Source organism: Ctenopharyngodon idella, chromosome 23 (genome assembly GCF_019924925.1).
Source record: "Ctenopharyngodon idella isolate HZGC_01 chromosome 23, HZGC01, whole genome shotgun sequence".
NCBI lineage: Eukaryota > Metazoa > Chordata > Actinopteri > Cypriniformes > Xenocyprididae > Ctenopharyngodon > Ctenopharyngodon idella.
The window spans coordinates 10,629,170-10,641,697 of record NC_067242.1 but is presented as its reverse complement, the minus strand read 5'-3'; the positions used below and the strand labels follow the sequence as shown (position 1 = coordinate 10,641,697).

The following is a 12,528-nucleotide window of genomic DNA, read 5'->3' as shown; positions in this document are numbered from 1 at the left end:
CATTTGGGAACTATACAAGTGTCCTTATGAGTGACTCAGCGAATCATTCATTCAACTGATTCGTTCAAAAACACTTGATTCGGAGACACTCGACGGTTAAGTTCCCGCTTGGCTTCGATTGGAAGTAGTTTTCTGGCCAAGCAAATATAAAGCGTGCCATCCCAACAAGAGACTAATATCACACGTTTTATTAATGATTTAACACGATAACCTTGTTCTGTAATATGAGTACGTGGTTGTTGCCATGACGCACAGCAACAGGCCAAACATTTCTCACTGTTAAGACGAGTCTTGTTATCATTTGCTGCAATGACACTTCAAACATTCATGCGCCGTAACCGACATTCAGGTACAGAGAAATTTCGAATCAACATGTTTAACAATGTAAGAAGTCAGTTGTATTGTACATATCATCAACTAATTCATATTATGGTCTGGATTGGGATCCAATCCCTTTTGTAAATGACAATAAGGCTATTCTGCATAACGTTAGTTCAGACAGAGGAGATCGACCGGAGCTGGTTGTCACACGGTCTAATGAATCTTTTAATTCGGTAAAATAAGCTTTAGATTTGATCTCTGAAGTCTTACATACATAACACTAGCGCAATAAAGTCTTACCTGCGAATCTCTTATGAGCATTTCAACCTTTAGAAGAGGGAAGTTGGACATTTGGGGTAAGGAGTCCTTCTCCCTTTGATGGAATAGAAAGCCCAAAAGAACAGGGTATTTGAATTTTTTTGTTGTAACAATGAAAAAAATCTTTAATGGCACTTTAGAGATTTTCACACATTTGTGTAATTGTAACAGTTAGATATAACCCTTGTGACAGCTAGCCCTGGTCCTCCCAAAAATTGTACAATGATTTTTGTTGCTTCTTACTGATCTGCCAAATGTAGCTTCCTACTTTTATCACAGCTGAGCAAAGACTTGCAGACATTGACTACACACAGCTGACACAACTAACCCAGCTAAATGAAAGGTAGAAATGGTCATTAATGTGGTAAATTAATTTTTGTCATTTTGTCCGAATGTTTTAATTGCTTTTGAACTTGTTAAACCAGTGTTTCAATATTCCATTAAAAAAAATAGGTAATAAAAATGTGTAACATCCTCGCTTCTCTTCACAGTATCAGTTCTTCTGAAGAGGCCCATAAAAAATTCATGAACCTTTATCAAGGAATATTCCTGCGCCCTCAGACATCTTTACCCAGAATACAGCCCAAAAGTAAGATGTGAGTAACTATTTCTTTAATATTTAAAAAATTATACAAATGACTAATTAGTACGTATCATGAGATCATACCACTAAAACTAGCTGAAACTTTCACTGAGTAAGGAAAAAGTAAGTTTTGCATTGAAGTCTATGGGGCAGACTTTATGAAGTCAGTTATTTACAATGCAGGATCATCATATTCCTAGGGAAAGTGCAGCTCATGTCTGCTTAGTTTCAGCAAGCTGTTCAAGATCAGTTTCAGGTAATGCTGTAATCCTCTTACCTGGAGAAGTAGTTTATTCAGCTGCAAAATTTAGAACTTAGTAAACACCGTAGCAAAGTAAAGCTCAGAATTAGGTTAGATTACCTTAGAAATTAAACAAAGTGATCCAAATGTAATCAAATTATAATATACTTTACAAACACATTAAAGTAAGCTTCAATTAGAGACCTCTTCAATTATGTCCCTTATGCTATTTTAAAAGGTCATAATTTTGTTTATTGGGTGTACTAGAATAGGTTAACCTGCTTCAAAGGGTTAGTTCACCCAAAAATGAAAATTATCCCATGATTTAAATTTAAAAGATATATTTAAAAATATCCTGGCTCTTCCAAGCTTTATAATGGCAGTGAATGGGGGGCCAGATGTTGAAGCAAAAAAAGTGCATCCATCCATCATAAAAGTACTCCACACGGCTCCAGGGTGTTAATAAAGGCCTTCTGAAGTGAAGCGATGGGTTTTTGTATAAAAAATATGACGAACGCAGAAGCAAAACAAAACACAGGTCACAAATTAGAAGTCTAAAACAAGAAATTTTAAAGAGAAATGTTGGAGGATTTTGATATAAGAGAAGAGGAGCTTGAGTTTGCCCAAACACCTCAAGCATGTGTCAGAAATGTAACACCCCTTACCATAGTCATGAGTTTTAGTTTTCAAGGCTTCTAAAGCAATTGTAAACACACAGTTAATAATTATCGTTGGTTTTACTGTATCAGTTCGAGGCCGAGTCGAATTTTGAAAATGCGGATGATCAAGCAGAGCAATCTGAACCAACTTTGCAAGCACGACTTGAGCTGAACATTTCACAGTGGTAAAAAGCCTTTTTGTATAGTCAGCAGAAACAGATACATTACACACTAAAGAAGAAGGAAGACATTAAAAATCAACATATGACCCCTTTAAACAATGTCCCATTTAAATTTAGTGCACGTAAAGTATTGGTTCTCACTTCAGTTTTTTTCAGGATTCTTTGATGAATAGAAAGTTCCAAAGAACAGCATTTATTTGAAATAGAAATCTTTTGTAACATTATAAATGTCTTTACTGTCACTTTTGATCAGTGTAATGCATCCTTGCTGAATAAAAGGAATAATTTCTTTAAAAAAATCTTACTGACCCCAAACCTTTAAACAGTAGTGTATTTTTTCATTTATTTTTCAGCACTCCTCTGCATTCAGTTTTAATATTACTATTTTTTGCATCTTGGGTTCTTTGCTGATTTTAGGCCCTACGTCAAACTTGCGTCATTATTTTAAATATCGCCCCTGTTTTTTTGGAAAGTCGCATCTTGTAGAGTGAAAGTCACAAACAGGAAGTGTTTTATAAAAGACACGTGGGCCGCGCCCCTGCAGAGGCGTGACGCAGAAACTAAGGACCTGTCTGTCATTTCAATCCCACTGTAGTCCCACTCAGAGATGTTCTGAGTAATGTTTACAGTCTTCTCAACAGCCTGCTGGAGCAGCAAAAATGAATGTTCTTGTGGGTAGTGACATATGAGTCATGGCTCTAATTGGCTGGAATATAGATCTGCTCCCAGTTGGAATCGGCGTCTTGAATAGCGTTCACAAAGAAGGGTTATTTAAGGATTGGTAAAAATGAAAAATGGCGAGTGATTATCTTGTAAATCAACTTTAGGTCTGTGGTTAAGGTAATTCTGATTGAATGCACTGCTTAATGTGGCTGCGCTTTTTAGTTACGCTGTTAATCAAAAGTTTGGGCACACCTACTCATTCTTTATTATTACTTTTCCCACAATTTAGAATAATATAAAGCCATTAAAACTATAAAATCAGTATGGAAATGATGTCTTATAAGTCATATCAGTAAGACTTTACTTAAAGCCTTTACCTGTATATATAATGCATTATAACAGTATTTTTAATGCATTTATTATGTCTTGTAATGCACCTTATAATGCATTGTATTGAATAATATACATTATAATACTTATCTGGGTCAATGATGTGACGGGTCATTTATTTTTTTGTCCAAAGGCCTTAATAATAATAAAAAACAAAGATATGACATCCAAAGTATGTAAGGTAGTACAACTAGATATCTTTTATTGAATCCAAAAGGTTTTAATTATATTTTGCTACATATAAAGGTATTTTAAAGATTTTGAAGTGTCAAAAGGTCATTCGGTTTAACCGTCCAAAGGCCAATGCAGCCATATCATTTGTGACTAAAATATCTTAAAATGTAATAAATGTATATATTTTTTATTCTGGCATGATTTTATAACATCGTATATCAACATAGTGCAAAATGGTATTAAAATTATGTGTAGAAGTCGTTGCTTTGTTATGAGAAAGAATGTCCGGAAAAATGAATTTCATTGATGGAAATTCGGAGTAACCAATATAAAGGGACCATTTTGGATCAAGTCATGCGGTCAATATCATGTGACAGGATGTGACATCATTCAGACACCTGCAAAGGACCACATGGTCGTGAAGCAAAGTAACTAACTCTCTTTTAACTATTTGAAAAATTCATGTTTTCACTTGCTCATACGCATGTCCTGAAACATCAGGTCATTCGGTACAACCACTATAAAACATGGAAAATGATGAAATATTTTAAAAAGTTGTACTAAATATAAAATTTTTAATTGTCCTTTTGCTAGCCTGTTAGCATTGTTTGAAAATATCGTCATTCGGTATAACCAAAAGCGTCATTTGGTAAAACCGAAATTTTTCCATTTTGTAAAATATGACAAAATCAGTGTTAATTGATTATAAAAACCACATAATCTCATTGTTAACACTTAATAAAACTTCAAAATTAATTATATCTCCATTATGTTTTTTTACACTTTTAAAAACCTTATTTGTTATTGAACACACCTTTAGAAAGTATAATGCATTAAAACATGACAAACAACCCATTTCAGATGTAACAAGAAATCTGCTAATATTATAATGCATTCAAACTTTGGTTACAATTCTTTATGAAAAGATATAATGCATTATAACATATATTATGAAATACCTTTATAATACATCATACATAAAGGCTTTAAGTAAAGTGTTACTGTGAAATCTTATATTTGCTCATACTGTACCAAAGGCTATGTTTAACCAAAATAAAATAAAAATAATGAATAAAATGTATTCATAGGCACAATTTATAAGCATTTAGGCAGAACACTTCAAAAACACAGAATGTTTTTATGATCAGTAAAAGTTACTTGACTAAATTCAGTTCAGATACTCTGTTTGCATGTTTGAAGTCTTGTCATGCAATCACTTAAAGTATAATATAAAATCTCTTTTTTTTATTTCTTGCAGCCCAAACTATACTTCATCATAAATATCTTCATTTATTACATTCTGATTCAAAAGCACAAACTTTGGAATTGGCAAATGATGGATATAAACTTTATGAGAATCATCTGATCTTCTCTATTCCTCTTGGCAGCCAACCTCCAGTGAAGCTGAGACTATACGAGTCCGTCCAGGAGGTCAGCAGACATCAGCCACATGGAAAACTGGCTCAGGATTTATTCATGAATCATGTGATTAAAGCCCTTAAGAAATTGTGAGTATGACTAATGGTTCTTTGTGGGTAGTTTAAAGGCCCTCTGGACATATTGATGATCCTAATGACTGATATAAAATACAAGTTTATATGGTTTGTCAGGCCTGATTTGAAGCTGCTGGGGTGAATCTCATGAAGTCTGTCAAAAAAGTCACAGTTAACCCAAAAAATAAAAAGCACAGTTAAATAAGCACATATTCTCCTGCAGTTCTCATTACTTTGCTACAAATTTTCGAAATGCAAAACAAAATAATATATTGTTGTATTATAATATATTATTAAATATATTTTAAGTTGTATAGTATCATGCTAGTATTTGTAGTACTGCATTTAATTTATGCTGATTTTAATAATAATATTGTGTCCTAACAGAACGACTCTCATTACTGCTTCTCAGTAATGAGTAGAATCAACAGATGAGAATTAGAAATACCCATATGCATTATGCTAATGAGAATGTTACAACCAGTTTATTATTATTAGACCGACACTGTTTTATCTGTTTGTATTTTATAACATTGGTGATAAAATTGACATCTGACTGTCCAACATCCAGTGTTTCCATCTACCAACAGAGGGCAGTGTAGCACCTTTTCAGCATGCCAAACAATTATGACTTAATTCTGCTCAGGGCCACATGTATCCCAGAATTTCTTTGGTTAATATTTGAAGCGACACAGTTTTAATTAGTTTTATCCATATGAAAACTTTGGCAAATTAAAATCGTAGCTTTCATAAAAAAATGAGGAAGACATTTTGAGAATCCACTGTTGAATGACATCTGGTAACACTTCATTAAGAGCATAATAGAGGATGGGACTAATCTCCTGCCCTCTCTGCCATTATCTTACAGCGTTATCTTAATTCATATCGATAGGCCCTGTTTTACTTTCCTGCTTACACAGTTCATTTGCGAGAATATCTTAGAGTGGGAGAGGGAGAGAACAATATAGCTTTCTTTTGTTGAGCAGTGCAGGATTGTGGGATTGGAGTCCAAATAGCATTTCGTCCTCTTCTTATATGTTGCTTGTGGGTGTTTGGATATCGTTCCTTGTGATATAATCTCCCTCATTCATCTACTGAACTTCCCAGGGATAATGGATCTGTTTTTTATTGGTTGTTCTTGAGCTTTGTAGAACAGTTAGACACCAGAGACACAGGAAAGAGGATATGGAGATCTTTCAGTGGAGGATCAGAGCATGGTTGGTGTGAAAAATTAATATGTTCTGTTCTGTAGAGAAAGCCCACCCTCAGGTATCTATGATAATTTTCTTCCCATATATAGGGCCCTATGAAATCTGTTTGATTTTTTCCCAAATTCTGTTTATTTCTGTTTTTATTTTTCTGGATTCCGTTTCTTTTCCGTTTTTACTCCATTTTAATGGTTAAATTAAATTTTAGTAATCAAAAAAATTAAACGAAATCATGAAACTTATTCAGTTTACCATCAAATTATTATAGTTTAACAAAAATTACATTTTTTTAGGGCCCTATGAAAACATTTTTTATTCCCTCAATTTTTGTTTTTAATTAATTTTATTTTTATCATTTAAATGTTATGTTTTTTCAGAAATTCTGAGTTGTGTATTTTAATTTTTCTGGCAATCAAATGAAGGCATAAAACATTAATTTAATTTATCTTTAAATTATATGAAATTAAACAAACTTTTTTGTCAAACAAAGTGCTGCACAACAGAGCTTTTAATGTTAAAATTAAAACATGGAAGAAAAATTGATTATTCCTTAAAAAATAAAGTTATTATTATTATTAGAGTTATTATTACATTGAGACGTAGCTAAATTCTACTGTACAACAGTAATATATTTCTGTCACTATTTCTTCAAGTTAAACCAAACTTTTATTTTGACAGGTTACCGTGAGTTTCTCTGTGTTTATATGATATGATAGTTTTTTCTCAAAACGGTACAATGCTCATGAAGTGATTCTCAGAGCGGCACTGGAGATGAAGTTCATTCATTCATGTCCTCATATAGTGAGGCGGCAGAGGCTGAAAACACTGCAAGCGTCACGCGTGCTTCAGTGTGTGTGGTAAATGAAACCATGCGTCTGCGCCATTCACACACAGACATGCAGAACTGTGTTCTGCACGCCATTCATTCACAGACAAAACATGCAGGATTCATATTTAAATAGTCTTTTTGCAGTTTAATATTAACAGACACTAGTCTATATCGCGATTTGATTTAAGTGTACTGACCTACTTTTTATTTATTCATCAAAAATTTGATAAATTCCACAACATTCCGCGTTATATATTAAATTCAGTTTTTATGAATTCCGCGATTCCGTCCGCATTTTCTGCATCATGGAAATCATAGGGTCCCACATTTATGGTAACGCATTACAAGTTGAGTTATGTTATGCATTACACGTTGAGTTATGTAATCAGATTACTTTTTTTAAGTAACTAGTAAAGTAACCCCTTTCTCTGACATTTACAAAATATCTGTTTTACTTTTTAAAATAAGTAACGCAAATTACTTTATTTTCCCATTTATTGACTGACAGCACTCCTGTGCCCAAGTTGAGAGTAATCATGCAGAGGTGTTGCATGCGCTGTGTAAACATGATGGTTATTGTAGTTTTAGATTAATGTGAGCATACATTTACTCATCTCACTTGCACAAAACAGATTCAGTATTCCTCAAAATAATTAAAAACCATGAAATGCAAACCTGCAATGAAATATGTTAAATTACACAAATATACTTTATGTATTTAATCTCACTTTATTAGCCAATGTCTTTGCTGCTGACCTTCGATGCTGAAAGCTTTGAGCTGCGCCCTCTACTGTACAGGCGTGAATTAGAATTTTCTTCAGCCTGAGGCTTATTCATTTCACTTTAGGTGTGAAAGGGCCTTTACATTAGCCAAAAATAGAACTTTTTTTGTTATTTAAAAAACAGGCAAGCCCAGCTCAGATGAGAAAAAGTAATGCAAAAGTAACACAATATATTACTTTCCATAAAAAGTAACTTAACTCAATTAGTTACTTTTTTAAGAGACTAATGCAATATTGCAATGCATTATTTTTGAAAGTAACTTTCCCCAACACTGGTTATTATTATCAGTGTTGAAAACAGTTGTTTGGCTTAACATTGTTGTGGAAATACATTTTCTTCAGGATTCTTTGATGAATAGAAGTTCAACAGAACAGCATTTATTTGAAGTAGAAATCTTTTGTAACATTATAAATGACTTTACTGTCACTTTTTATCAGTAGAATGCACCAAAACTTAATACATAACATACAGGGTGTTTTTTAGAACTAAGCATTAGCTAGCACCACCATCTCATAGGAGAAGCTTGTACCAGTGCACCATGGTAAAACATAATCAGCGTGCATACTGAGCACTCAGAATGTGATAGATGGACTGTGCCTTAGGCGGAGTTAATGGAGGCAGATGGCAAAGCATTTCTCCTGGATTGCTTCACTACTTTGATGTGCTTTGCATGCTTAGTTATAACAAGGGAACATTTGTGCTTTAATGTGCCATATTACAACTGAGTAGCATGTATCACATACAGAGAGCTTCATGCATGGGCGGCTGGAAGCAGAACTTCCTGTGATGCCCATTATGCATTTGTAGTGACATTACCTACGGGGTTTTGCGATGCCCTTGTAGACAGTTCTTAATGCTTTTTCATGTCTTCACGTTTTTTTCCCCTTCCAGCTCAGTGTCTAGATATCTGGGTCGTGTATGCCAATTGCCACCGGGGGAATATGTTTGAAAGATGTGAGCTGGATAAGAGAAATAGGTCACGATTTTATTTGATTTGGGAGACGGAATCGTATCGTCCCTGTGAGGTTCCGTCTTGTGACATTCAGCGAAACTGTATTGTGAAAGAATCTCAGCCATGTGGAAATGAGATTAGAAAGGGTAAAAAATCGCAAGCCCACCAGCGATAGACACTCGACGGTGCCATAGGAGTCACTATCAAATGACCAATGAGGGCTCAAGGGTTTGTTTTAAAGGTAAACAAAATAACTGATTTCGTTTAAAGTCAACAAGAAATCCAAATGTACCCTGTTTACTTTTTTTAAAAGCGCATTGCTGGTCTCACTGTTTCTAAAAAGAAAAAAAGCTTGTATTTCTACCAAAATGCAATAACTTGCTTTGATTTTGAATGATGTGCTCTTACATTTCAACAGTCCCATTTTATAACCACATTCCAATCCATTCCAGATAGATAAAATCAAAGACCCAGCTTATGGTAATCTCATTGAATTTTCTGTTTTGGTAAATGTGTTTCCAGTGTAGTTTATGCGCATGTCTTCTTATCGGATAAAAAATTATCCGCCTCAAATTTATGCGCATCTCGGCGTTTCCATCCAGCTTTTTTTTTTTTTATGCGATATCCCAAAATGCGCATAAAAATAGGTGGATGGAAACATAGTTATTGTTAGTCCATGCTATTAGATTTCATAACTATACTTTTTGTCCTAAACAACCATTTTTTCCCCAAGAAAGCAACATATAAATTGCAAATATTTTATTATATTTTTTTGCAAATATTTTATGATATTTTGTTTTGCTGGTGGCTTTTATTTTATTTCATTTTATTTTATTTTTAATTTTTAGAACTCTTAAAAGACTTACATTTGTCTTGGTCTGCTGCATAACAATTCAAATAAACATACAAACATTTGATCGTAGTACATGCTTAGCCAGTGGTAGCTTTATTTATTTAGTTTTGATTAATGTTTTAATAATAATAATAATAATCATTAATATATATAAAAGCTTGAAAATTTGATATGGACTTTAATATTTTTCCTTGTTTGCTGCCTTTGTCACATCTTGGGATGGGTGTTAGTGAAGGGTTTGGGACTGTACTAATTCATTGTGGTGCCATGAGCCAATCAAGCCTTGCTATGATGTAATTTTCTGGAGGTCATAGAGTGATTAGTCACTTGACATTTGTGGCTCAGCCGATTGGCTCTAAAAAACTGAGTGCCCGTGAGAAAAGATGGCAGATTTTAGATTGCATCATCATGGTGTGAATGTAAATGCTAATGGTAGTTTTCTTTATCATAAAGTTTATTTAATGTTGAATATCCTCTTTGACTCAAAAATATGTTAGATTACAGAAGTAAAGTAGGTTGCGGACTGTGCATTGTTTTGACTTTAATGTGGACAATGTCATGAACTTGAATTCGTAAGAATTATTTGCGCCACATTGTCATTGCTCAGCTCTTTTAAGTACATTTTAAACACATCCAAAGGTCAGTTGGTGATCTGAAGGTCATCCGGTGACCTGGTGTGTGTGCATACACTATCTTATATGGGTTTGTTGACTAGTATGTCTTTACATCTGCTCTTGTCATAAAGCCAGTTTTCCCCATCCAGGTCTCATGGGGAGCTGGACCAACTGTGCTGGCAACACACACACACACACTTCCTGCTCTTGCACGCTGTTCCCGTGAGAGCTTGTCTCTCTGCCAGCTCTGGAGGCAGGAAGTGCTTGGCTTCCCCCCATGCTGGCTTTGCCCATGTAGCTCCATGTCCAGGAGGCCATTGTAACAGTCAGAGCAGGGCAGTGATGGGGGGAGAGCTGCTCCAGGAATCAGCGGAAGACGTTTAGCTTATTTAATGAAGGAAGCCAGCCAGCACAACCTGCTTTGTGTGCACTTTCTGACTGTATTTTTTTTTTATAGTTCGTGTATTTATTTTGCTCTGTATTTCAGGGCTCTGACCCTTCCTCAAGACTTCACCCTTTCCCACAATCCTCCTCCTGTATTTCCTGGGGGTGTGTTCTGGACAGAGAAACACACTTTGACCCAGAAAAGTTTTCTGTGTAACCTGAAACTCTAATCAGTGCAAATATGAGGCATATATATATATATATATATATATATATATATATATATATATATATATATATATATATAATTTAAAGGATTAGTTCACTTCAGAATTAAAATTTCCTCAATTTACTCACCCCCATGTCATCCAAGATGTTTATGTCTTTCTTTCTTCAGTCGAAAAGAAATTAAGGTTTTTGAGTAAAACATTCCAGGATTTTTCTCCATATAGTGGACCAAATTGCAGTTTCAATGCAGCTTCAAAGGGCTCTACACTATCCCAGAAAAGGAATAAAGGTCTTATCTAGCAAAACACTCTGTCATTTTCTAAAAAAAAATTAAATACTTTTTAACCACAAATGCTCATCTTGCACTAGTTCTGCGATGCACCACACATTACGTAATCACGTTGGAAAGGTCACGCGTGGCGTAGGCCGAGCAAGTGTTTACAAAGCGAACGGCCTTTAAAAAAATTAAGGTAAAACAAGATGTCGAACGATTTTGAAGTTGGAGGAGAAAATGAGATGGAGTGTTTAACTCTACCGCGGTACTTTAGCGTACGTCACACGTGACCTTTCCAAAGTGATTACGTAATGCGTAGCGCATCGCAGAGCTAGTGCAAGATGAGCATTTGTGGTTAAAAAGTATTTAATTTTTTAAATTTTTTTTAGAAAATGACTGATCGTTTTGCTAGATAAGACCCTTATTCCTCGTCTGGGATCGTGTAGAGCCCTATAAAGCTGCACTGAAACTGCAATTTGGACCTTCAACCCGTTGGTAACTGTTGAAGTCCACTATATGGAGAAAAATAATGAATGTTTTCCTCAAAAACCTTAATTTCTTTGCGATTGCAGAAAGAAAGACATAAACGTCTTGGATGACATGAGAGTGAGTAAAATATCAGGAAATTTTAATTCTGAAGTGAACTAATCCTAACATCTGTCATCATCTATATATTCAGCCAACAGGCATGATTACCATCTAGTGCAGTTCAGATGTGTACATCATGTGAAATGTTTAGTTTCTTAAATTTTAGATCATTTGGAAAGCTCTGGGGCTTATGTGTGTGGAGAACGATTGGCGGGGTTCCCTATCAGCCTACAGTTCTAAACCACCATTGTATTTGCTGTTTAAGATGTTGTTATGGAAACTGTCAGGGAACGAAGGAATCAAAGACAGCAGGCAGAGGTAAGGATCCAAATGTAGGGAGATTTTAATGAAAATAAACAATCATAACATAAATCAGGAACAAAATAACACTGAGAAAAAACAAAGCAAAACACAAGGAACCGCACAAGGACACCTGCATGACATCAAACAACGACCGACCGAGAACCAGACAAAACAAGGGCTTTTTATACAGACAGGTTAACGAGCTAAACAAGGAAAACTTACACAGCTGGAGCAGACTAATGAAAACTGAAAAACTACAAAACTACAACCTGGCCACAGGAAACAGGACACAGGAAAGAACACAGAAACTAGGCACAGAGAACTTCAACATAAAAGTCCCACAGAGCACAAAACACAAAACCAGATCTGACAGGAAACGGCCGATGAGGGCTGTTGTGTATGTGAGGAGGCCAAATGAAAGCAGGGAAAGAAGCCTCCTAAACTTTGTACCTCTTTTGTATCTAATTCTCAAGTCGATGGTGATATTT

The 12,528-nt window shown here is 34.9% G+C and overlaps 1 protein-coding gene across 1 annotated transcript in view; it reads left to right on the top strand.

Annotated features, from left to right (window-relative positions):
* Positions 1-96: 96 nt before the first annotated feature.
* The window catches only part of cnbd1 (cyclic nucleotide binding domain containing 1), a 43,283-nt gene continuing 30,851 nt past the window's right edge, over positions 97-12,528 (top strand). The window contains exons 1-4 of the mRNA XM_051882061.1: positions 97-349; positions 919-982; positions 1,131-1,235; positions 4,920-5,039. Of these exons, the coding sequence (XP_051738021.1) occupies positions 310-349; positions 919-982; positions 1,131-1,235; positions 4,920-5,039 (329 nt within the window). The 5' untranslated portion in view covers positions 97-309. The remainder of the gene's footprint in view (positions 350-918; positions 983-1,130; positions 1,236-4,919; positions 5,040-12,528) is intronic.